Raw genomic sequence first — 27,625 nt, 5'->3', positions numbered from 1 at the left:
ACCAAAAACCAAGTCAATGAGGTTAGTAACACACTATTATAGGCTATGCTTTAGACAATTTTTGCCAGCATTCATGGACACAGACACACACAGAGGATTACTCATCCATCTACTTAAGCCTGTATACTCCATATGCATAGGGAGAGTGCCTATAGCACATGCCTTATGTGTAGAAGACCACAGGTTCAGTCCCTGGCACCTCCAGGCAAAAGGATTGGATATCTGGTGATGGATGAGACCTATGCCTGAAACCCTAGAGAGCTGCTGCCAGTTAGAAGAGACAGCACTAGACTAGATGGGCAAATATCAAGATTTGAAAAATAAGAACAGCATGAAGCTGTGGCATTTAAAAATGCATCATCTTGCTAAAATCCTAGACATCTGGTAATCCTAACTCCGGCTCATAAACATGCAGCAAACACAAAGCTTTCTGCAGCTGCCATATAATAATAACACATTGCATCTGCTCACTCCACAATTAGACTTAGGATCGCTAAGCATAAAAGTTCAAAACATATGTCAGACATACCTAATCACAATAGACATACCTAATCATAATATTGGCTGTGAGCAGGAAGTTGCTTTTTGTTACTGTTTCTTGAACACCTGGTGTCTTGGCTGGCAGGGTTCAAACAGTAATCAAGCTGTTCAAGCTCAAGTTTTGAGAATGGACAAACCTGGCTTCAATGTGAGAGCACATCCAGTTTGTAAATATATCATGATGCAAGATGCAGCCTCCAGTCATATAGATAACCAAAGCAAAAGGTGATTTTGCTACCCAAGTAGGTCAAGCAGCAGGGTCAGTAAATCCTAGATTTGTTAGGAACCATCTGAATCTATCTATCTATCTATCTATCTATCTATCTATCTATCTATCTATCTATCATCTATCTATCTATCTATCATCTATATCTATCATCTATCTATTTTATCTAATTTTTTTATTTATTGCACTTCTATACTGTTATTCATTGCTAAAAGCAATTCAAGATTGATATCTATTAAAAGTAGAGTTCATAATGCACAATTCACCCTGATGTTAAAACTCCAACTGGCAACAAAAGCACAACAATGGTGTCAGTAGTACAGTACTTCATGGTGGACTTGGCTACACCTGGGACCATTCCACAGGGACAGGCTTATGTTTTGTGGGTATGGGATACTTCCCAATAACATCTGGAGCAAAGATGTTCATGAGAGAGCTGGCTCATCTGCATGCTAGTGTGCCTTCACCTACGTAGCTGAGCGCATGATCTAAGAGAGTGGTTGTAGTCTGATACTAGAGCAGGCAACAAGAGAAGTCCTGTCATGTCAGAGAGACTTACAGCACAGTCGAAGCAGTTGAAGGATGAGTGAAAGTAAGGCCGCGTTCCGAGCCCATACATTTTTATAAACATTTCGGACATAAAGAGCCCTAAGAAAATGAATTCTGCATAGTCTGAAACAAACAGAGAAATAGGGAGAGGTACAGGGTCAGAGCCAAGCTCTTCCATATGACAAAATGACCCCCCATCTGTTTCCAGAGCACGAACCACACCTCACTCAACCTTTAATGATCCCCCACCTTATTAAACAGAAGCAGCCTCTCTTGGTGTCCCCTAGATGAAAGAAGCCAAAACACATAGTAGTTATTGTTTGAAAAACTGCTAACACCTACTAGAGGCCTAGAAGGATCCTATGGAGAACCTAAGCGCAATAGACCAGGGGTGGGAAACTGCAAGCTCAGGGCCCAAAGCTGGCCTCTCTTTCTGGCCCTTGGGGTTTTTGCTTGGATGGAATGCATCCTTGAACTCTGATCATGCCTCTTGCTCACCTGAATGGAGAAGACAGAGAGGTGTTTGAGGGTGTATGGAAACTAGCCTACTGTAGAAAGGTAAAAATTACATTTATTACTCCCTCCTTCCTGGCCCTGCCCACCACTGGCATGTGGTCCTTGGAAGGATGCCCAGATTGCAGTGGGCAGCCTTCAGGCTGAAAAAGGTTCACCACCCCTGCTCTAGAACATGAAAGGTCCCTTACAGCACAATCCTATACAGGCTTACTGAAAAGTAAGTCCTGTTGAGCTCAATGAGACGTACTCCCAAGTAAGCATGCATAGCATAGGAGACTTTGTTGACAATTTCCTTGCATCACAACAAGCTTAGATTTCTTTCTCATGAACTGAGAAACATCAGCAATTATCATCTGCTGTAGCAATAAGTGCTGAGATAAAGAAATAGACCCCCATCAGAATTATGATGCTCTTCCAGCCCAGCACAGGAAAGGACTCCTGGGGCGGCAGGGTAGTGACACACAACCTAGAAGGCATAAATGGTCTTAAAATAGTGATCAAACAGCAATCTTCCTGTCAGAATTAAAAAATATAATCCAGAAGTCATACATCTTCATGACCTAGTTCTCATTGAGGTTGGTAAATTTGGGACTGGGCTGTATTCCTTCAGACTGCAGGTGGGAGTCACATGACTGAATGCTCCTCCATACCAAAATTAAAATAAAGTAAAATCCTGTGAACGGAAGACTAAAAATGGGTTGTTTCCGCACTAATGCTCTTTATTGCTGCTGAGCATTGCTTTTCTTCAGTCTGTTGGTAAAGGTGGAACCAGATTTAAAAGAGAGGTTCAACATAATATGGTGATGTATTATACAGCAATTTCCTTCCCATAGCAGAGATCAAAGGATACCTTCTGAATTAAAATATATTTGAGTATAAATAAAAATAAATAAAACCAAAAAACAATATCCAGGAGTTGAAGTTAATACAGATGCTAACTTTAAAAGAGAGTTTAATCACATGGACTCATACAGAACCCATTATCACTGTCTTGTAACTGGGTATGCCTCTGATAAATGTCCATGGCTAAAGGAGGATGGGCCTATTATAGTAAAAACTGAACAAGCTTCCCTAACTCCCACTAGACAAGGATCAGGAGGGCTCCCCATGTAAAATGAAAGTACAGGGGCTCTAGTACTCACAGAGGAAGTCAGATAGCCACTCTGGCTGGTCGTAGTGTACTATAGCAACACACAAAGTGTTGAGAGCTACCAGACTGAGGACTGTCCAGTAAAAGGCCTGAGTTTTGACAATTCGACGGATATAGAAACGCAACCTCCGCTCCTTTTTGTGAAATAAAGTAGCGTTTTCCAGCTTGGCACTTTTGATGCTGGCTCGAGCAAAGGGTGAACCTGGCAAGAAGAGACAAAGATTAGAAAGAGAAAGGTCTTAGGGCATTTAACCTACCCAAACTGGCTCAACCCTGTGGTCTATCCAACCCAGTATCCTTTCTGTGACAATGACAGCACATAAAGTACCACAGGAAAGTCTCTGGCCCTGCACTAGGTAGATGTAGAATATATCTCATTGCCAGTAAGGTTTCATCTCGATCCTCAATAGGCATAACCAGCTATAGCCTTCTATTAGGAAGAAGTCTTCTCATCTTTACAGAGCGTGGCCTCATCAGCTACATTTGTCCTGAAGAGGATCACCAGGTGCGCCTTCTTTGCTGCTCACAAGATATTTGATGCTGGTCATAGCCAAAGAACTTCTATTAAGCATGACAGCAAAGGCCTCCCTGGCCTGGTATGCGGCCACCAACAGCAGCCACACTTCTGAAGTAAACAGTGTGCAAGAAGCAATATGGTGGCCTGTCATTCACTGTCTGCCTTCCAAGCACTGTCCTATGCAATAGAAAGACTGACAAGATTCCACAGAAGGTGCTAGTGGTTGCAGACTTGCAATTAAGAATGCCAATGGGTACAGTAACTGCTGCTTGTTATAAGGAGCAGCACTAGAAACGTGATCGGGTCTCTGACAGAGCAGCAGCCCTTGCATGTGGCCAAACACACATTTGTTGCAGTCTGCTAACATTTACATTTACTTAGTTATGTATTTTAAGCCTCCTCCTAGGGAATGGCCCTCACACTGTTCTTCTGCTAGTGGACCAAGACTTGCTACGGGGCCATGCCCTGACCTTGGGTAAGTAGCAACAAAGATGAGCATCATACACATAGATGGTAACGAATGAGTAAGTAGGTCCCCAAATGTATGTCTGGATGAATGGTAGGCACCGAGTCTGAAACGGTAGGGGACTCTTGCACCTCACCCCCCCCCACCATGCCTATTTGACTTACCCACTGAGGAGATGTCAGCCAGCGGGTCATCTGCTTCCTCTGGGTTCAGCAGATCTGTCTTGCTTTTCTTGATTGTGGCCCTCCGAAGAGCTCCAACAATAGGAACACCGCAAGAAAAACAGACATTATCCTCAAGGTCCCTTGATTAGACTCATCAGAATCAAAAGATATTTATTTATTTTTACTTACTTTGTTTTAAGAATTTATAAACCACCTAATATAGAGTACCTAAGCCAGGGTGGTGATATTCAGGCCCAGAGGCTGCCTATGGCTCTCTAGCCCTCTCCATCTGACCCTCGGGAATCTCCACATGCTGCACCAATCACCAGTCCTGCTTTGCCTCCTCCTCAAGCCCTTTTCCCTACCTGGAAAATGTCTTCATGGCTCTTGCTTGCTTGGAGGATGGAAAAATGGGGAGGAGGTATAGAAACCTCTGCTGTTGCATGTGGCTGGAATAAACTCTACTGTATAAAAAGAAGAGGCTCACTTATTGCGCCACCTACCGGCTGACACGGCTGACCGTGAAGAAATGCAACCAACAGGTTGAGAAATGTTTCCCACTCCTGATCTAAGCAGTGAAAAGGGCACAGAGATCACCACAGCCTACCTCAGGCTACCAACATTTTTGGGCCTGTTAACACAGTTGGAGTTTTGACAGAGTGCTGTGGGGACCAACCCCTCTGGTTATTTCTTTCCCACCTCCCTCTCTTGGTAAATCTCCATCCCCAGATGTGTGCATGTAGGCAGACTTTACTTTTCCATGAGATCTGGGAAAAAGTCAGATCCATTAGAATTAAAACAGACCTTCCTGAAATTGAATGGTTTTACATGGGGTCCCCAAATAACCCATCATCAAACTAAAGCTTAGATTGGTGGCCTGCACAGTAAAAATCACTTTTCTGGTGCTTACCAGCACCACAGAAACTCTTATCCAGGGCACAGATCCTCATGGACCCTCGTGATTTTTACATAGGATGACACCAAGACTACTAACAAATCACAGAACACATTTTGGGACACAGGTGTGGCCTATGATTTGATGGCAGTTTTGAGGGAATTACAATCAAGTGATGTACAAATTTTATGAAATATATACATACATTTAAAAATATGCTTGTCCATAACATTTAATGTATTGGATCCAGGTATCTTTGACACAGCTGGAAAGAACTGTATCCATTATTTTTATAGTTCAGCCAATGAAGCAGACCTGATCTGTGACTTGATAGTGGCTTTAAGGAGGGGAACCTATCAGGAAAGTATGCAGTTCCAGGAAGGCCCGTTTTATTGGATCCAGTGTGTGTGCGCACACACTCATAAGCGAGCACACATGCCTTCTCTCTCTCTCTTTTCCCCTCCCTGTCTAGCAACTTGATTTTCCTCTCCGCAGTCTTCCAGTTTGTTCCCCTTTCCCTCCTGCCCTCTCCCTCTACATTTTGGCTTAATCTGCTTTCTGTTCAGCAACCAGGCTCTGAACTGAACCTTGAACAAGCACTTCAAACTGAAAAAGAAAGGGGGAAAGAACAATAGCCTTCCTGCTCCCCCCTTCAGCTACCAGTATATGTTCTTCTCAAGGATGGGAAAGGTAATCCCTCTCTCCACCTCATGGTGAAGGAGATATGGAGCAAGAGCAGGTGAGATCTCAGAGGCTTTGTGGACACCAGCAAAATTTCAAGGGCCTGTAGGCACCACATTGGTGACCCCATAGTTCATGCTCTTTCCCCACTCACCTAATTGGGAGCAAGTGGAAGCAAAGTAGACCGAACCACTTTCAATTCCCTGCTCACCTACTGAGGACCAACCTAGATGCTGCGTGTTAACATCCTTTTTAAAAACCCTGACAGTCCTTTGTTTGTGGAAAAGCATATTTGAAAGGCAGTAATTCAGAGAGGTAAAAGCAAGGAGAGGAAGTTTAAACCATTTTTACGCACAATTTCCCCCTCCAAATCACCCGCAACTATACCCTTAAGGAACTTTACATCCTGAAGGGTTAAAGATATACAAGGGTAAACAAGCATCTGGAGTGGGAAAATAGCAAGTAAGGAGAGAATTAACATTTATCCACACCTTCCCACCTGTAATTGCTCCTTCTTGAACCTGCTTTACCATAAATAAAGCAGTCACAAAGATTTACAAACACACACTTGCAAGTAACATTTGGCCCTAATTTCATGACTGATCTAAGGTACGGACCTAGGTCTCCAAGCCCTTTAGTCTATCCACTTTACCACACCAGCAGAAAAAACAGGTCCCTCTACTAGGGTAGAAGATCTTTCTACAATGATACCACGTGTTGGGATAAGCCATAATTTTTGTATGATTTTCAGCTATTGTTTTCAGGCTCATGGCCCAGTTAACCACAGTTGCTGTATTTCCATTGCTTGAATGTAACAATCCTTATACAGTCCATAATCAAAGTAGATCAAGCCCACATCCCAATGTGACTGCTAGCTTGCTGCTTCCCTCCTGCTCCCGCATAAAATAGTCTGTAGAAGACGGTGGCTTACCATCAAAGGGGTGACGAGGCTCTCCTTCTAGATCATCTTCAGCCAGGATCACTTCTTCTAAGACAAATGTGCGAAATTAAACTATGGGCGGCATTAAGCTTTGCAGGAGGCAAGTGAGGCAAATGCATCAAAGAAGAGATGGGTAGCTCCAGAACATGTTTGGGCAGACTGTTGCCCTAAGAAACCCACCTCTCATGCAATGAAAAGAGAAGCCAAGTGAACAAACTAACTTGGGCAGGAACCTGTGAAAGGAAGGGCAGCTTTCTTATTTGGCCTTGGGGATGTTTTTACAAATACCCGAATATGTATCACAGGAATTCTCAAAATGTCTCCCTATTATACACATATTGTATATATTTTTAATACCACTCATGAAACTAAGGGGTGACCACCCATACGCTGCGCTGGTCAGTGCAAGGCAAATGGCAAGGGTTTACGTACATTGACATCACTTCTCTATCTGTGCTGTGCTGTGAACAGTGCACACAACCTGAGATTTCTTAGATCTGCTGTGCAGAGACAAGAATTCTGCTGCAAGTTGTATATGGATAACTATGCACCCCTGACCCAAACAAAATCCTAGGAAGGCATGTCATTTGATGTCCACATTCAGTGCCCATCAGCACCCATCCTAGTGTGACATGCACCATGGTCGCTGATTCTGTCACTAGACTCACAAAGTAGAATCTCAGCTCAGTGCATTATATGCAGGTCACACTAGACACAAATAAGGAGATCAGTGTAACAATGTGAGGCTATGAATTTGATTGGCGAAGTACTGTTGTATAGGTAGTTTTCAACCCTTTTCTCCCACACCATTTCCATTCTTTAAATAACATCTTCAACTCTAGCGCAGCTATTAGCTACACAGAGGTGTACAGAAACACAGGCACAGATACTAAGCATGTCTCCCCGAACTTTGGAAGCCAAGAACAGCTTGGGGGAAGAATTTAGTTTGGGGAAGGGTGTGGGAGGAAAGGGTTAAACACTCCCTTCTTCAAGTGCTTTCCCCCTGATTGAATTAGCAGCTCCAGACAAGTAAAAAACAAACACATTAAAAAGAGAAGATCCAGATCATGGACAATCACATCACAAATAGTCTGGCCCTTATTAGGGTTCATGAAGTCCTCTGATTCATCCACAATTACAGCAGTGATTAAAAGATACATAAAATTTGGCTTCTGTTTTCAGAGGCTTTCTGAACCAGATACTTCCAAATCAAAATATTTATACTGAATTTATTTCTGTTTTACCCTTATAACTAGTACATAATATTATAAGCAGTAAGTAATCATTATAAGCAACAAGCAGCAAGTTAAACTGATTTGATTAATTCACTGAAATTGAAATATTCAGCTGAAAGAGTCAAATATATTTTTCTCAGAACAAAACTTCAACAAACAACTCTTCAAGTTCACCCTCTAAGATCCCAAAAGCAAAACTACAAAACTGAGATGTTTCTTAAAAGCTGGAAACTTTTCATGTATTAGACAAAATTACAATTTTATCTAACAAAAGCCTCATTCAGTGAAATAAGTAAATAGCAACTATTAACACAAAATCTCTCCCCCACTTGTTTTTTATGGTAGGTCTGAAGCACTTTTTGATAAACTTCATGTTCACATGTACACAGCTCAGAGCCTGGCTTAACACACCAGTCAGTCTCTGCTACAGAGACAGGCAAGATTGTGGGAGTTTCCCATAAGGCAAAGCTGAGAAATCAGCAATTCCAAAACACTTGAGCTGAACTTGTAGTGTAGATTTTGTTGGTCATAAAGGTAGCAATGTGAAGAAGAAGAATAACCTGGCTGTCACACTCAAACCAGAGGATAAAATCTTTAAGTCGGCTTCCAAGAGAAAAGCCAGGAAGTGCAGCAAATAGCGGAAGAGGGCATGTGGGATTAAGAGGCATGGAGCGGTACTTGCCTGCTTTGGAGATCCACTCCATATAGCCATTGAGCTCCCGTTCAATCTGCTGCTGTCTTCTTAGCTTCAGAAATGCTCGCCGGTTCTCCACCCGCTCCCTTTCTTTGGCAAACTCCCTGTAGGTAAGAATGGGACAGATTGCTAGAGGTTCTCCATGACTCTGGCTGAATCACAAGAGGAATAAGAAGAGATAAGAAGAACCCTTCTGGATCAGACCAAAGGCCTATGTAGTCTAGACTTCTTTTCCCACAATGGCCAATCAGATGCATACCTGAAGAAATAGCTCCACTCCACATTGTACAGCTCAGACACTGAGATCCAGCTCAAAGGGCCTTCTGGCGGTTCCTTCACTGCGAGAAGTGAAGTTACAGGGAACCAGGCAGAAGGCCTTCTCGGTAGTGGCACCCACCTTGTGGAATGCCATCCCATCAGATGTCAAGGAGATAAATAACTATGCAATTTTTGGAAGACATCTGAAGGCTGTCCTGTATAGGGAAGCTTTTAATGTTTGGTGTTTTATTATGTTTTATATCTGTTGGAAGCCAACCAGAGTGACTTGGGCAACCCTGTCAGATGGGCAGGGTACAAATATAACAACAACAATGCCTCTGGGAAGTCCACAAGCAAGATGTTTGTGCAACAGCACTCTCTTGTTTGTGATCCTCAGCAACTGGTATTCAGAGACATATTGCCTTTGTTACTGGAAGTAGTACACTGTCATTATGACTACTAGCCACTGATAGCCTTATTCTCTGTAAAGAATGGCACAGAAGAGAAACAAAATCAAGACACAGAGCTACACCAAATCAAGACACAGAGCTACACAGTGAGTGCTTGAAGATCAAAGGTAGAAATGAACCCTGTCATGGTGTTCAGTTGCTGCTAAACTTCATTTCATTTGCAGGGCTGAGAAAGGCAATTCCAAGCTCTGTCTAGGACAGGTGTGCTACATACTTACCCAGAAAGCACCCCCAGCACAAGGTTGAGCATAAAAAAGGATCCAATGATGATGAGGGGGATGAAGTATAGCCAGTTCCAAGCGCTCCCTGAGGCATCGTTACTCTGCAGGAGGAAGACAGAAAGGGTGAAGTTATAAGATGGTAACATAAAGGAACACATTTTGCATGGAAACCATTCAGAATAGGCCTTAAAGCAAGGCTCCTAAATCAATGCTTGGAAGGTAGCCTCATAATAAGTTGGCCCAACAACACAGGAATGGGCAAGCTGAACCAAGTATGTGGTGTAAGAACAATCCACCTTGATGCCTCCTGAATTCTTAGGTACAGGAATCCCTCAGATGTGATCACAAGGAAATCTGGCTCATTCACAACGACTACAACTGTCACTCTAACTACCAATACTACCTCTAACTACCTCAACTGATAGTGAGGTTGTTATTCAATAAACCTGTATCTTTGCAGATGAGCTAAATGGCCACTCTCCTCCCTGAGTACCTGTGCACTTACATGTACACATTAAACCAGAGTTTGACATAGTGTAACATGAGAACCAGGCCACTGAGTCAGACCTTTGATCCATCAAGGTCAGTATTGTCTGCACTAACTGGCAGAAGCTCTTGGGGGTTTCATGCAGGTGTCCTTCCTAGGCTTACCTGGCGATTTAACCTGGGGCTTTCTGCATGCATGGCAGATGCTCTTCCATTTAGCTACGTCCCTTCCCCCTGGATTTACGTGTGAGTATAAGACGTAGGTTACAAGAAGCAGCCTTAAAATGAGGTAGTCCAGTGGTTGACCTACAGCAGAGTTGTCAGCAATCAATGGTCTCAGGTTGAGGTCTTTAGAGATGCTAGGATTGAAGCTGGCCCCTCATACACAAACAGCACATACCTCAGCACTGATGTTGGAAGATAGGGTTCATAGCTCAATGACAAAGCATATGCTTTTCCTGTGATATGTCCCAGGCATCTCCATTTGAAGCTTCTCCAATAGCTGGGCTAGGATATATCTATGCTTGAGTCTTTGGAGTGTGGCTGGCTAAGCCAAACTAGTAGGCACTTAAATAGATTGTAGGTTGTTATGCATATTGTTTTTTCTTCACTAATTATAGGAGCAATTCTCACTGTAAAGACAACCTGCGGTGGAAGGGGATTATCTCTACACTTCCCACTAAGATTGAAATAAAGATTCCATGCCATACTGTTGCCACTAATTGTGGGACTAGGAGCTTTAGGGGTGTGGGGAGGGGGAATCATTGGTGCAAATGGACTTTTCCCTAGTCCTTTAAGATACAATATATTTGGGGGAGGGAGAGGCAATGATCTCCATTCCAATCCCAGTAGTCGGGTGCAGATATAAGACTTCATTTCTCATGAACTGCCTTTACAGTAAGAATTGGGTCTCCTTTGCCCTTGTCCTTACTTAAGAAAACAAAATAAGCTACAGTCTACCATATGTTAAGTGCACATCCAGTCTGGCCTTCAGAGTAGGCAGTAGAGACTAGTTGGACCAATGGTCTGATTCTGTATGAGACAATTTGTATGTCAAGAGATATTGCTTCTAGGCCCATTGCTCGGTTTCCATTAGAACAGGGTTTCCCAAAGTTGGGTCTGCAGCTGTTGGGTCTGCAGCTCCCATTTCCCTAGCTACCAGGGCCAGTGGTCAGGGATGATGGGGGTTGTAGTCTAACAACAGCTGGAGACCCAAGTTGGGAAAGCTCTGCATTAGACCATTGGGTTGTTACATTTCATGAGTATGTAGAATACTGCAGCAGCAAAGATGATGGAAACAGGAAACTGGTGAACTTCTTGCAAAGGTGAACAACCCACTTTTACATCTCAACTGAACTGGTAGCCCATAAAACATGTACTTTAAGTTAAGGTCTGTGCTAGAAAGTTCTTCCCTGTAACAACTGTAACCGGAACCTGGAAGTCATGGCTTTCTGAGGTTTTTTGTCCTAGTTCCTAAACAAGACAACTTCCAGAACCAGGATTCTTCTTTCATCTGTTAAGGCAAGTACAGAAATGAGTCTTCTTTGGTCCTTCTCTGTCTTACTGACACCATCAACAGAAACTACCGTATTTGGTCCTTGCTCCATGCCTTGCTATCAAATGCCTCCTGCAATAGAATTCTAACCATGCTTTGCTTGTATGCAGATAGTTCTCCAACAGAAAGTAGCTTGCCTCTCCTCTGTACCTTGAAAGCCAACATTAGCAACGGGTCACAGGTTTGCCCCAAGGAATGTGCTAATGGAACGGACCCTTTTGTGAAGCCTGGGTACTCGGCAGCGGCTGTAGGGCACTAGAAGTAGGAGCTTTGTATGGATTGCATATATGTGAGCCACTAACAACTCCTTGTCCCCATTTCTCCCTTCTAACTATAGGTTGAGGAACAAAAAGATATTGTGCTACTGTGGCAGCTGGTGAACCCCAGCCTTCAAGAGCGCACTGAACAGCCAGGTGACTTAGCTCATAAAGGACTCCACAGTCACTTGAGAGGCTTCTATGTCTAACCATATTCTTCCCACACAAATATCTGACACAATTGTTGACTCACGACAGGTGCAAGAACAATCTAAACCTCACACAGTTTCTACCTCATCACTTATACTGGAGCTCTCTGAGGTGAACGGTGTTAAAAATAGTAAGATTTAGCATTTATTTAGGGCTTCTGAGAATCCCAAGCACACTATATTTCTTATCTTAGTTATCTGGGGCGGATGGGGGGGGGCGGACGTGAAAGAAAGCTCAGTATTATCCTCATAACTGCAAATGGGTGGGTGGGTAAGGAGTAGGACTGAGACGTCAAGAAATCATGTGGATCATGCGCACAGTGAAAACTCAGTTCATATCCTGGGCTTATTTGCATGGTCAAGAACTAAAGGTTGTTATCTCAAGGGTTGCTGTTTCGAGGTTATTCATACCCTCTTGTTGCTGATTATCTTGCATCTTTCATAGGCCTCTGCTTTCTTTTTTTTTAAAGTGAAACTGTGAACTTCACATCTGCCATAATCCACCCAGCTATTGTTTACATGACAACTTGTCCTGGGATGAAAGAATAACTTGTTGATGCATATGATAGTATCAGGTTACAGAGCAAGTTTAGGGCAGTTTTGGAGCCCCAGCTAGCATAGCTATTTAAAAGGTATGATAGGAGTTATAATCTAAAACATTTGAACAGCCCAAGGTTGGGAAAAGCTGGTTTAGGGGGTTATCTATCGGGGTATTTCTATAGACAACTCCTCTGTTAATAATCAACCTCTGGTTTGGGGTGAAGTACTTCCCAGAGGATCTAAATTTAGTAGAGGAGCTAAAGCACACTAAAATGGCCTCTGCACAGATTCATGTATTAATACAAATGCATGAAATTTGTCTAAGGAAGCCCAGGACCAAAATGCTTGCCTTAGAGCTCTGTAGAATTACTCCTTCTACATTTTTAATTTATTTATTTATTTATTTATTATTTATACCCCGCCCATCTGGCTGGGTTTCCCCAGCCACTCTGGGCGGCTTCCAACTGAATATTAAAAACAGTACAGCTTCAAACATTAAAAACTTCCCTAAAGAGGGCTGCCTTCAGATGCCTTTTAAAAGTAAAATAGTTGTTTATTGCTTTGACATCTGCTGGGAGGGTGTTCCACAGGGCAGGCGCCACTACCGAGAAGGCCCTCTGCCTGGTTCCCTGTAACCTTACTTCTCGCAATGAGGGAACCGCCAGAAGGCGGTTTTATATCATTTATTTGTTTTACTATTTTAAAATTGTAAATCTCCTTCATAGAAAGGTGGTAGATAAATGCAACAAACAAACCAACAAACCATTACCGTATTTTTTGCACCACAACACTCACTTTTTTCCTCCTAGAAAGTAAGGGGAAATGTCTGTGCGTGTTATGGAGCAAATGCCTGCGGGTGGCGGGGGGGGGGATCTGCTGCAGTCGTGAGCAGAGGATCCATGGTTCCCCTTCCTTCCCTCCTCTGTGGTTACAAAGCATGGATCCACATGGATCCTCAGGATTTTTGCATTGGGCTACTCCAAACTCACTGTCAGATCACATGTCTGTGGCCACAGCATGAACCACAAAAATCATATATCCACTATTTCGTTTAGAATATTTTTTTATTGTTTTCCTCCTCTAAAAACTACGTGCGTGTTATGGTCTGGTGCATGTTATAGAGCGAAAAATACGGTATATCTGCCTAACATTTATTTTGTGCAACCCGTACAGCACATAGGCGACAATTATTCACATTTATTTTGAGCTTCTGGAGAAGGCAAATTCATTGGGTTCAACTTGGTTCTACATCAATGATAACTCTATTGATTCATTGTGCGAGAACTCTGTAGACTTATCCAGACAATTAAGATATGTGTACCCTAACTGCATATTGTAGGAACTCCATGATCAGGGTTGCCTGTGCTTCGTTTTTTAAGTTCATAGCAGCTGGGAAGGGGATCTAATCAGGACTGAAGGTGCAGGGCAGGATGATGACTCTTTCTCCCCTGTACTGTTTTCTTGATTTAGATTACCCCTCAAAGGTGCTATTTGCCCCTTGGGGAAAATACTGAGGTTTCCAACGGATGCTTTTGATGTTCATGAAGCCACATTCTAAAAGGTGATCCAATTTGCAATGATACAACCCTTGATGGTAATAAAAATCTAACATCCCCCAAACACCAGGAAAATAATACAGTATCCCAGCAACAGAAGTACTGCTTGGGAGTATTGCCTTCAACACAAAAAGTGGAAATTGTGTTTCTACTGCCCAAGAACACCTTCATCAGAATAAGCAGCATGCAGCTGTTCAGCAGGACACAAGTGAAATCACCCTAAGGGCCATTGTTGTATTTTTTACTAACTTTTACTTACAAACTGTTTCACTATAATAACCACAAAAAACACATTTTATGTAGGGTTTTCTATTCTCAGGTCAAACCTCCCTTTTTCTCTGAAACCCACAACATTATCTTCTCTTTTAACACTATTATGGGCATCTCTTTCTCTCTCTTTCCACTCCACAGCACTTCCTCTTTGCACCCCATAGCAATGCACATGTTCTCTTCTTTGTCTGCACTCCATCTCTCAGTTACCCCTTCTTTTTCAGTTTCCTACCCACAAACCACTCCACACTTCCACCTCACCACTATCCCCCTTTCCTCACTCCATAGGTCTCTCGACACAACATGATAGCCTGCTTTTTCATCCAATAGTGGTCTCTCTTCTTTTTCCACAACCACAGGTTGGTCTGCCCGCCCTATGTTTTTCTGTTTACCTCTCCACAGATCTCTCTGCACTTCCATTTCTCAATTCTCCCTATGCCCTTCTTCCATCTCTAATTTTGCTCTGTTCCTGTCGTCAGTCCCTGCACCCCCCCCATCTACTGTTCACTGAGTTCCGTAGCAAAAGCACAGAAATAATTCACTCTCCCAGAAATTCATACGCTGAGGGCATGTCAGACAGAATAGGTGACCCGTGTAGCATGAATGGCTGCTACAGGCTAGAAATGCTGGTGCCATTATGCTGTTGTAAAGATGCAGGCATTATCTCACCCCCTGATTGGCTTCAGCAAGTGTTAGATGTTCCCATATAGATGTGGGAAAGGGATGCAAACAATGGGTGTGTAGAATGCCCCAAGGTGCCACAAATAGGCAGACAGGTCTGTTGTAAAGGCACATAGTCCATTGGCACAGTCCAAGTGGATTGAGGGAGTCCAGCTCATCAATAGCCACAGGGGCCCAATGAATTATCTCCCTGAGAGAAGATGCCCTCTACTATATTTTCTCTTGACTTCACTTTCCAAAATATTAAAATACTGTTTGCTAGTATAATACAAGTGTTCCAATGAGTTCTCCTTTGGAAGTAGAATATTGCTTTCCTTTCCCATGATTGCTCAATGTGTATATGAGCTGACTCCATGTACAGATTGGTTCCATCTGACAATGGGTTTGGAAGAGACAGAGAAAGTCAGGGGGTCTGAGCCATAGCTGTCCTGGTGCTGTTAGATTCCCAACTCCCATCAGTCCCAGCCAGCATAGTTAATGGTCAAGAATTATAGAAGCTGTAGTTCATCAACATCTAGAGCAGAGCTTTCCAAACTTTTCATGCTGGTGACACTCTTTTTAGACATGCATCATTTCTCGACACAGTAATTCAGTTTTACTAGAAAACTGGAGGTTAAATTCACCCCTTTCCAGCCCCGGGAGGAGCGTGGGGAGCGTTGGCATGAGACACCTACACTCTAACATGTTACGACACACAGCTTGGAAAGCTCCGATCTAGAGGGCTGTAGGTTGCCCATTCTTGGAATAAGTCATCAAAGGGGTCATAATCAATTATATGTTGATTGCTGTTTTAACTGTTGATTATCTCTATACTGTATTCTACTCTTTTATTGTGGTAGCTTAGGACTTTTTGTGAAGGGCGGGTAATAAACACACCAAATAAAAAATTAAATAAATAACCTGATGCGGCATTCATCAAGTAAATAGCTTAGTCCACAGACCATGAGACTCTTAATTTCGGGCTTGGGGGTTTGAGTCCCATGTTGGGCAAAAGATTCCCGCATTGCAGGGGGTTGGCCTAGATGATCCTCATGGTCCCTTCCAACTCTACAATTCTATGATTCTGTGGTTGTGTGAACTGGAACTAGGAAAGAAAGAGAATCACTGATGCCCTATTCTTTCTTGGAAACAGTTATATGCATAAACTCCAGCCATGTTACATTTTGAGAGAGCCTACAGGGAGAAGGAACACAACCGCTTTCAAAAAGCTTATAAGAGACCTACATGGGGGTTGGGGGTGGGAAGGCACAGGAGAGTAATGAAACCAATTTGGGTAGAAAGAAACTAGTTTCCTTTCCCAAGAGGCTAGGAATGAAAAGATGTGCTGGTTAGTTATCCAGGGCACCTTCAAAAATGCACAGGACACAGAGAAAAGAGGACAAGGTGGACACAGGAAAGTGATCTGCGAACATGGAGGGAAAGTACTATAGCAGAAAGCCATTAAAGTGGATGTTTCTTCTTTAAATATGCAATTTAAACAGAGCCTCACCACCTCCACCCCAGAGACTACAAAAAGCGGAAGCTCCCTCTCCCCCCCCCAAATCATTTATTTGCTCTTCTGATTATTATATCAGCACAAGCATTCCTGCTTGCCAGACAAAACAATCCTCCTCTCCTCTGCTGTTCTGAGGGTTCACCTGTAGACTGTGCTATTTTGATTCTTAAAGTGATTTTTTTATTGCTGGCTGAGACCGCCAGTTTGGATTTAATTCACCCCAATCAGTCTGCCTTTTCCCCATCTCACACCCAGTGCCCCTCCTCCAATAGTAGGGTGGTCTCCATTTTGGGGGATAACAGGACATAAAGCTTTTACTCCACTTCTTTCTAACAAAAGTGACAGACTCATGGTAGTATGTAGTTGCTCTAAGAGTGAGCAATTATGCAAATCAAATCAGGGTCTGAAAGGAGAATGGACCGACTTTTCAAATTTCTCCTCTTCCTGGTAACCAAAGCTTAAGGTGCAGTTGCCACCCTCTAGGGCAGGCCTGAACAACATGCGACCCACCTGCCAGTTGCTTGACAGCCCCACTCCATATCTGCATTCCTGGGCAGGCAGCAATAACAGCCATAGTGTGCTGCTTGCCTTTGAGGAGTTAACACTCACTGCTTAGTTTTCCCATTTCTAACTAGAGCCACACACCCATGTCTGTCAAACATTTAGTGCGCACACACACTAACATGGAGGCATTTAGCAAATTTGTTCACTGAAATTCACTCCCAGGGTTCCAATAAATAGTTCCATGAATACTGGTGCAAAGTGCAGTCTCCTCACCCCAGTGCTGTCTTGGAGGGATTCATGGCCACTGACTCACGGAGCATTGCTGGCTGCCACAAATTCTCTTGGAAGCCAGTGGGGAATATAGTGAGAGACAATCCTGGGACAGCGAGCTCTGCTGTCTGCATTAGCTTGATTAGCTCATGGAACAGAGTGTGAATTCCATGGGTAGAACACTTCCCAGACTCAAGCTGTTTGGGAAACCTGATACAAAGAAATCCATCTGATGGTAATCCTACTCAAAGTAGATCCACTGACTAACTTCAGTCCATTGATTTCAATGGGCTAACACTCTGAGTAGGTCTAGCATTAGAGTGGCTGGGGAAACCCAGCCAGATGGGCGGGGTATGTATGTATGTATGTATGTATGTATGTATGTATGTATAAATAAATAAATAAATATTACTATTATTATGATTACAACCCGCAGTTTCCTAATACAGCTACTTCTGAGAAAGTGGGCAAGCCAGGTGACTTGCGCATGACCCCCCAAAACGGGTGTCTTTTGGTCCAACGCTTTGGCATGAGCCAACTGATTTGTGTGAGAGTGAGACCAAAAAATAGGGTCTTTTGGTCTGAGATCCAATCAGAAGCTGCAATTGCTTCTGGGTTGTCCCGCTCAAATTGGGATGGTTTAGAGGTACACTGCTAAAATACCATCAGACAAACAACACAGGCAACCTGCTGCAGATGCTGCCTAACACAACTGAAAAGGTTACAGCACAGCAGAAACTTTATGCAGTCACAAATGCCCGGTGTTTAGAAAAATGAACGAGACTATTGAAACATTAACATTTTATGTGCTGGAAAACCCCTTGCCTGAAAGCAAAGTAAGTGAAGAATACTGAGGGCTAAGCTGTGCATTTAGCTATGCATCTGTACATTTAATTGCATACTTATTCAGGGGTTTTGCTTTTTACACAAATTACCAGTATGAGGCCTTTCAACTAGGATCCTAACATAGTAGGGGGGCTTTAACTATTTACCCTCTTGCTGTGGTCCAGATCTGGACTGCGGCCCCTATGCCTACAACCGGAGGGTTGGGCACACCTCTTGTTCATGGTGGCTTTTCTTGTACAGTGATACCTCGAGTTAAGTACTTAATTCGTTCCGGAGCTCTGTTCTTAACCTGAAACTGTTCTTAACCTGAAGCACCACTTTAGCTAATGGGGCCTCCTGCTGCTGTTGCGCTGCCAGAGCACAATTTCTGTTCTCATCCTGAAGCAAAGTTCTTAACCTGAAGCACTATTTCTGGGTTAGCGGAGTCTGTAACCTGAAGTGCATGTAACCTGAAGTGTATGTAACCCGAGGTACCACTGTAGTGCAAAACTGCAGCTGTGGGGAGTCTGATTCCAATCAGGTTTATAGCTGGGGTGGTCTACCCCCTCAATACTACGCTCCTGATCTGTATCTGAGGACCTGCCCTGCCAATTTGTGGAAAAACAAAACCCTGCACTTAAAGGCTAGATGGGTCAGACTTGGTTTAAGGCAGTTTCCTGTGGTTTTAACAGCCCCTCTGGTTCTTTCAAGTACAAACTGCTGTGGATTTAATTAGTCAAGATATCTGGCTGGTATTGCTCTCCTGCTGTCTCATAGGAAAAATAGACACAGACATCACATCTTGTTTCATATTACAACATGTGAATGTCTGTCGTCCCAAATTCTGTGGCTACGCCGAATTATCAACAACACTAGTAAACACACATTATTGCTAATATTTTCCCATTTCTAGCCAGGCAAAGGTGCTGTACAAAAAACATTCCCCCCCACAAAAAAATACCACAGACCCTGCCCACAGGTTTAGTCTAACAGCCACAATATAAAATGGGGAAAAGAGACAGGGAAGAAAAAGAAGAAGGAGAGCGCAAATGTGAGAGAACCAATTCTTATATACAATTCTATTATTGTTGTTCTAATGACCAGGTGGAATGTCTACTGAAGGGATAGTTCTGGGAAGCGAGGAGCCAAATGGCAATTGGGCCTGGCTAAGCCAATGAAGTGGGGCCACTTGGTCTTCTCCAGAGGCAGCCAAGTGAAATGACGACTAACAGATGACAACCCTGGGAGAGGAAGAGCTACATGGCAGCTGGTCCTAGTGAAGCCGTTGTATTAGGCTTTGCTGTTTCAACTCCTCCTCTGATGCAGCCAGATAGAATGGCTGCTAATAAAAACAAACACGTGCCATTTTTACAGGGAGCCTGCTGTGGAGATGCACTCACTGCATTTAGAGTCAAACACCATCTTCTCCCAGGACTGAGCTTAGGGGAAAACTGTTCTTCCAGTTTTTGCTGCAGAAGCACAGCAATGACTGATGGAGCTTTATGTCAATCAAAAAGCCACCTCTCGCATTTCTCAGAGCAGCAGTACAAGACTGAATACACTCTGTGAAAGCCTTTTCTGTAAAAACTTGAAAACAAACAAATCAAGCACCGGATGCACATGCTTGAGATTTAAGTAGAATGCCTGAATGAAGGCTGGTGGGGGAGAGGAGCAAAGGAGTAACAACAACTGGCTTCAGTTTGGATACTGTATGCGCCTCCTTTGAGAAGTGAAGGCAGGGAGGAAGCAGAGCTCACCCCACAATAGAAAAAACTGTCCCATTCTTATGTGCAGGTACACCTGTATGCAACCTTAAAAGTACTGAACCCTGATGCAGGCATCTCATGCACACTCACCATATATATATATATATATATATATATATATATATATATATATATATAAAGGTAAGAGGCAAAATGAAATATCCACATGCATTCTAAGTGGGAAAGGGGATAGAGAGTCTATAGTTCACTGCTATTGCAAGTGCATTATCCAAACTGAATTAGGATCTAAGGGAGGACTGTGAGTATAATTGAATGAACACGTGTCTCTCTAAAAAAATAAATACCTATGATTTCTAGTTTGATGACCCACAAGGCAAAAAGGAAAAGAATAGCATACATATTGCTCATCTGTGCTTTTGAAAAGAGGGCAGGTAGGAGGGGATGATTCATGGGGTTCAAACTTTTTAGTGTTAGCAACACACTAAAATGGTAGTCGATGATATATTAATTTACAAGAAAGTCTTGTTTCCAATATAGGAAGGCCTCAAAGAGAGACCTGTCTCTAATGGGCATCTTATGCCCCAAACTTACCTTTCGGTGCTTCTTGTGGGACATGGAAATTAAATTTCTTTTGGCACACCCCTCCCAAGGTCTGGTTCAATGTGATAAAATGGTTCTGAGGCAGTGAGCTACTGATTACTAGTTACTGAGAGAGCAGCAACAGGGAAGGCTGTCACTTTCATGACCTGCTTGTGGTTTTGCCAGAGGCACCTGGCTGACATCTCCTGAAAACAGGATACTGGACTGGGTGGACCTTAATTCTGAACCTGCAGAGATCTTCTTACACCTAGACAGCTATAGGTTTATGAGGAGCTATTTTACCAACTACCATATCATACTAAAAAACAACCAATGACTTTGCCTTTTCCGGAATTCCTCGCTCTATGACACTGGCTTCTCCTACTCCCAATATAGTTTGAGGGTCAATTTCAGATGTTTTACAGAGCTTTAACTATTTAGATTGAGGTGTATGGGAGCATTCAAATCTAATTTCTCACTCAACTTTATTTTGCTGTGGAAAGAGTCTTATATCCACTCCTGCTCTCCTGTCACCTATCAGTTACCTGGTCCCTGCATCACCTCCTCATTTTTAAATGGTTTGCTAATGGGATATGTAATCTTGGGGGGGGGGATAGAAAGAAGTGCTGTGTTTACATACATGATCCAGTGACTAATATTAACAGTATTATTGTAGCCTCAGGAATTGCATCTTGTGATCATAACAAACATTCAACAATAACTATTACGCCTTACTCAGAATTTAACAAGTGACATTCAGTTCTGGGGCAATGAGTTTTGCAGTAAAAATGGGGATGTATTTGTTTTAACCACACATTATGTGAGAGAGTACCATCAACATATCATAATGGTGCCCCTGCAGCTGGTCCTTTGGTACTATCCATAATCAACTTCAGTAAACAAGAACTGTGTCTGACTCCTGGCTCTCTTCCCTTTCTCCAGAGATTTTAAAATCTGTGCTCATCTTCCTGGCTTCTTGACCTCACCACTCCTCACGCTTCTTGAAACACAAACTCAACATGCCCAGTCTCATCAATTGCCATTTACATGGCTGATCAATGCTCTCTCCATTACAGTGATCCACCCTCCCTGGCTACCAGCCAGTCTCCCTCCCTCTCCATGTCTCACCCATCCTTTGCCTTCTGCCAACTCTGCTCTTTCCTTTTAAAAGACTTCTACAACCAACACTGCAACCAGGCATTGCTTCTCTTCTGCTAATATTCTTTGTTTCTCCTAAACCTCTATCTGCTCCCAAGGTCTACCAGTGCACAACCCTAGATCACCTGGCTTCTGCATCCTCTCATATACCAGAGTAGCCTTCTGCTTCTTGGGACAGACATCTACAGTAGCTGTACAAAACCAGGATTATATTAGACAGGTTGACACCACTAGCATCTGATTTTAAAAGGGCAAATATTATCAACTGGGGGAATCAGCAATGCCATTTCTTATGCAAAACCCTTTGCTGTTGCTTGGACTGCAAAACTAGACTGAAGCAAAACTGCCTCCTCCTTCTATGTTCCCACTCAGAGGCCATGAAACAAGGGGGACAAATTCTGAAATTCACTGGTGCTCCTCAGGCTAGCAGCTGCCGTTTTTATTTTCCTGTGATGCCCCAGAATTACACTACATCATGATGTAGAGTCATTTCAAGTGACATTGCAGGGAAAATGACAAATCTTCACTGGTGGCTACCATTAAAGTGTAAGAGGCCATCAAACTTTTTCACCTTACAGCTGAGAATTCTCTTTTTCAGATGCTCAGCTGAGCAGCATGCAAAACACCCCCTCTTACATTTTCATCCTTTGTCTAATCCCTGCACAGAGCCCAGAACTGTTGTTAACAATCTCAGCCCTGAGCTCAGAGTCAAAGAAGGATGGGCTGGCTTTTTACAGGGTTGCTGTACCACCAGCTGGGATGCTAGAATGGGTTCTGGACACTGAAGCTAGTGGTTAGGAGCCTGTGGAGCCACCTGAACAGGGATGGAGGAGGATTTCCGTATGTTCCACAATTTGGAGCCACCTTTCCAAGTCTGCATCCAACAGATCATGATCAGATCAGAATGTAGATATGCAGATTAATTTGCATGTCTACAATTCTTTCTGAGCATGGTCTGCTCCTACTCATGTATTTGCTGCTGTTTTTTTCTTTTTTACAAGGTGGTCTGAGTGCTTTCAGGCTCTTTCCCTCATTTTTTTCTAGCTGTTTGGAGCTATCTAGGACAGGCAGTCCTTGCTGTGCTCATCTAAATGTTTTAGGTAAGTGGCAGTACATTATGACATGCCACCATGGCTGCTCCATGTTCCTATAAGGCTCCCCTGCAGAAGTAAACTCTCCCAAAATGGGTGCATCTCATCTCATCTCAATTCAATTCAATTCAGATTCTTTTGCTTCTTATTACAGAGTCTGCTGCTATGGGATAAAGGTACCTGTTGCTATTCTGGAATCAGGTGTGCTTGTTGTGACTCATGGAAGTTATCAGTCTCCTGTGCTCTGCAGCCTGGCTTTGGAAGACTTAGAACTGTACCTCCAGCAAAAAATGTATGTTGCCTCTTTGGTGTAGAGTGCTTTTATGTTTTGAATTCCAAATGATCTTATTTCCTAATGACAGGCAGACCAATCCTAACAGGAGGCCTCCTAAATTGCTCCAGGGATTCAGGAATCCCTGTGGCTTTAGGATTAATTCCTCTTCCCCATGTTGGTTCAGCTGTGACACTTGTGCCTTATCCACACAACCAGCCACCAGCTGTACTCAACGCTAAAGAGGAAAAAGTAAGGGACTGGGACTGGCATTTACTGACCTCAATTCAAGGTCTGGAATATAATTTGGGTGTGTGAGAGAGACTGTGCTGCACCTAATGCAATCGAACTATCCTCAGTAATTGCACCGTTTTGCCTGTGTGACCTCTTAAATCTCCACAACAGATACTGAGAAATCTCCACCACCACTGTCCCATGTTTCATTAACTATGTTATGAAACGTAGTTTGAATGGTCAGAGGGCAGCCAGTGGGAAGATCTGTTTTCTCAATTAAAATCTCCCAGTTCTGATCAGCATAATTACGGTATTTCCTAATGGGATAGAATTGTTATAGCTCAATGAGGATTCTGTGCATCTGAGACTGTGACTAAGGTGCCAGATTCAGTCTAGATCAGGGCTGGGGAATGTTTTTAAGCCCAAGGGCCATATTCCTTAATGGACAACCTTCCAAGGGCCACAGACCAGTGATGTGTGGGGCCAGAGGCAAAAATGGGTGGAACAACAAATACAAGTTTTACCATTAAACAGTAGGCTAGTTTCTACTTATCAGAATTCAAGGCCATCTTACAGCTAAGCAAAAACTATCATGGAGGGTATGAGGCAGCGCCAGTGAAAGGGGTGGCCTAGGGAGGGGTCCAAGGGCCTGAAGGGCTATACTGGGCCCCTGGACCTGAGATCCCCCACCCCTGGTTTAGATGGAATGCTTCACAGTTTCATTCTAGAAACTGATCTCTGAATGCTTGGCTATGGGACAGACGCAAAAATTAATTTGCAGGAAAACAGTATTTACTACAGATGAAGCTGAAGCATGTTGGCGAAAAAGGGATATATGCATGTTTGCAGCCAACAAATGAACAAACAAGGCAGGAATGTGGCGAACAGGTCCTAATTCTCACGCCTAGGTTCATATTATACTCACCACTCCTTTATACCATAGAAAAAGCCACAATGTTCTTCTACCAGCATTAGGCCAATGCCTGCCATTCATAACATACCAGAGATACTATCTTTTCAAATAACAGTCGTACCTTGGTTGAAGAACACGTTAGCAGTCAAATGTTTTGGCTCCCGAACGCCGCAAACCCGGAAGTGAGTGTTTGCGAATGTTTGGAAGCTGAACATCTGGTGGGGCTTCCGATTGGCTGCAGGAAGCTCCTGCAGCCAATTGGAAGCCGCACCTTGGAAGCCAAATGTTTTGGAAGTCGGCTTCCAAGGTATGACTGTACTTAAGTCCTTGTTTTTCTGCTTTTCTTGCTGCGGTACATTCTGCAGACAGAACCATAATACAGCCAGTTCTACCATTTAATATATTTCTTTGTAAGCTGCCTTGAGTCCCTCTGAGAGAAGAAGGCTGGGTATAAATAAATAACAATAATACTCACATCGTATAGGAGGTCAGTCCACCCTTCCATGGTGATACACTGGAAGACAGTCAGCACGGCAAACAGGATGTTATCGAACTGCGTGATCCCATAGTTGGGTCCTTGCCAGTATTCTTCACACTTGGTCCCATTAGGGCAGAGGCGTGATGACGGTTCTGTTCCACATGGAGCTTCCTCCTTGATTTCATCTGTGGAGGGAGGAAAAAGAGACTCTCTGGTTATACTGCAACTGTGCCAGGCAGGTAATCAGGAGTAGGTAATAAAGCACATTATGGAGTGTTCAGTTGCTTGAACATTTGTTCAGCACCCTATTCATTAAAAAAGAGCCCCATCAAAACACAACTCTTTTAAACAAACAAAAACGTTATATGAAAAGGGGGAGAGGTGGTGATATCACAGGGATCAGTCAATTAGCATTCTCTGTACTTGGCTTCTGTAGAAACAGGTAGAGCTGTTTTGGCCTGAGGTCAATCTTGTAAGGAGGCTCACCACCTAACATGTGCATTTCTACCCAGTCTACATTTCTTCTCCTACACAAGTTGGAGGGGGGAGAAGAAACCCTGTAACAAGGAACTAATTAGGCCCACCAGTCACAGGTTTGGCTCAAGAGGCTGTTTTGGGTGTGCCTCACCCACCTTAAATCACCGGGCATTGGATATGGGAAAGGTTCAAACAGCAGCCACAAATAAATTATGAGAAATGAACTGCTACGTACTGAAGTTCTCACCCTGGGCCAGCAGGAGGATACTGTAGATAGTTATGCAAATGAAGGATCGAAAGTGACGTTCAGTGATTGGATAGTTTTAGAAAATGGCAACAGTTACATTGTTCTGGAGCTCTATATAAGCAGGCTGACTGAGCTCCTCAGCCAGTTCTGTTCCAGCTTACAAATAAAGAGCTGCTTTGGAAGAATTGCTGTGTCGTCTGCTATGTCTACCCACAACTTAACATGAACTCTTAAGTACACTCTCATATCCTCCTTTGGAGACATGGCAGAGGAAATGTCTGATGTCACAGGAGATCAGGTGAAATCAGGTGATTGGCAAGTGGGAGTTCCCGTCCACCTACCAAAGTAATCCTAGGAGTGTTGACCCTTTTTGGATCCATCCCTCCAGCCCAAAGTGGTTCCTCACCCCTGCCCTAAACTTGCTCACTCAGTATATTCAGCCTGGCTCACTTAATCCTAGCAGAAAAAAGTTTGCCTGATACCTATTATCCAGGGTCAAAACAACCTCACTGCCTTCTATGTCTGAGCTTGGGATGATGAGGATGAGGAGCAGACACAGAGAAACAGATGCTCTTTACCTACCTGTAATAATATCCTTGCAGGCAGTGTGAAATTTCCCCATATAAAATTCTAACCCTATGATTGCAAAAATAAGGATTGCAAAAAATAGGAGGAGGCCAATTTGCAGCAGAGGTATCATGGCCTTCATGATGGACTTGAGGACGACTTGTAAACCTAGAAGAAAAAGACAGAGCGCAGAGGAGGATTATCACAAGGCAGATCCATAAGTATGCATACTGTACTTAAATTTCAACAGGAGCAGGGAGGGACTTGACCACTGCTCCCTGCTTTGTGCAAATTCCCCCTAACCTAGAATTCACTCCCTGTTTATTGCATTCATAAGTAGTGGAGACAGAAGAATGAGAGAAAACAAATTCCTCATTCTGTACAGCATGTGGCTATAATCTATGACTATATCTTTTTCTGCTACATGATATTTTCAGAAGAGGCCATAAGCCTAGAGGAAAGAGAGCCTAATAAGAAAGAAGCCTGAACTGGCTGATATTAAGCAAGAGCCATTTTGGAAGGTCACAAGATCTTCCCAAATATGGAATTTATGTGGATATTCCCAAGTCCCTTTTGATAACCATCTTGCATTGGAATAGCCTTCATTCATGCAAATTATTTCCAAATATCTCCCATGGAAACAAATGGGAAACTCCACAAGTTCTAGACATCGCTCTTAGCATTCAAGAACTTTGGAATAATATCCAATGATGCCATACTCCTGGCTGACGCTCTAGTTCCTACATGTAGAGCCTAGAGGAGAATAAGGGGTGGCAGTGCAATGCTATGTATGTTTACTCAAAAGTAAGTCCTGCTGTGATCCGTGGTGTTTACTTCTGGGAAGGTGTCCCTAGGATTAGGGTCTGGGTTTTACAGGGAGAGGACAGATTCTTTGATTAGGCATTGGGTTATTTACTTACTTACTTACTTACTTACTTACTTACTTACTTATTTTGTAAATTACCTTTCATTTGAAAATCACAGGGTGGTTCATAACATAAAAATAATATATGAGAATGTAAGGTACATAAAAAACCCAACAACCCTCCTCCCTCAAACACATTTTAAAAACCATAGAATGTTAATCAGCCTGGCTACAAAGAAACTTTTTTGCCTGGTGCCTAAGGAAATGCAATGAAGGCACCAGGCAAGCATCCCTAGGGAGAACATTCCACAAATGGGGAGCAACCACAGAAAAGGCCTGTTCTCATGTTGCCTCTTTAGGAAGAGGCACACAAAGAAGGGCCTCTGATGATGATCACAGGGTTCAAGCTGGTTCATATGGGTTGCATGGGAAGGCTGTAAGAAAAGTTGTAGGTTCCCAGCAGGTGGTAGGCAGAGGTTGATACTGGGGCCACAGGAAGACGAGAACCCCTGCCTGGGTCAGTCGTTATATCTTGTAGGAAGATGCTAAGGTGGGTGCTTCAAATAAGTTACAGGTGAGCTGCAGGACATGAAGAGTGCACTTAACTCACTTGGGATTCCCGACACTAGCTTTAGTGGCCGGAGCACACGAACAGCCCGCAGAGTCCGCAGGTCAAATTCGGTGCCGACTGTTGCCAAAATGCTGTAAGAGAAATAAAGAGGAAGTGTTGGTGCCGAGAACTTGGTCTATTTCAACAGTGCAGATTGGAAGAAAAGTAGATTTCCCCAATAACGCAGTGGAAATCCAGCCTGCTACTGTTTGGAAGGAATCTGGACTTCTCCAAAAGT

At 43.2% G+C, this 27,625-nt stretch overlaps 1 protein-coding gene across 14 annotated transcripts in view; it reads right to left on the bottom strand.

The window, feature by feature from the left end:
* Positions 1-27,625, bottom strand: part of CACNA1A (calcium voltage-gated channel subunit alpha1 A) — a 256,547-nt gene that overhangs the window by 106,021 nt on the left and 122,901 nt on the right. For 9 of the 14 annotated variants that reach the window (XM_082214686.1, XM_082214674.1, XM_082214685.1 and 6 more), the window contains 9 exons: positions 27,388-27,479; positions 25,928-26,080; positions 24,619-24,806; positions 9,520-9,623; positions 8,562-8,677; positions 6,638-6,692; positions 4,129-4,226; positions 2,974-3,183; positions 1,326-1,438 (listed from right to left, as the gene is read on the bottom strand). In XM_082214686.1, coding sequence (XP_082070812.1) covers positions 1,326-1,438; positions 2,974-3,183; positions 4,129-4,226; positions 6,638-6,692; positions 8,562-8,677; positions 9,520-9,623; positions 24,619-24,806; positions 25,928-26,080; positions 27,388-27,479 — 1,129 coding nt within the window. Of the gene's footprint in view, positions 1-1,325; positions 1,439-2,973; positions 3,184-4,128; positions 4,227-6,635; positions 6,693-8,561; positions 8,678-9,519; positions 9,624-24,618; positions 24,807-25,927; positions 26,081-27,387; positions 27,480-27,625 lie in introns of all 14 variants that reach the window. The other 5 variants (XM_082214683.1, XM_082214682.1, XM_082214681.1 and 2 more) reach the window with 4 other exon arrangements.

The sequence above is a fragment of the Podarcis vaucheri genome (genome assembly GCF_965113315.1).
Source record: "Podarcis vaucheri genome assembly, chromosome: 2".
Classification (NCBI taxonomy): Eukaryota; Metazoa; Chordata; class Lepidosauria; order Squamata; family Lacertidae; genus Podarcis; species Podarcis vaucheri.
The sequence above is the reverse complement of the archived record's forward strand: the minus strand, read 5'-3'. Positions and strand labels throughout refer to the sequence as shown.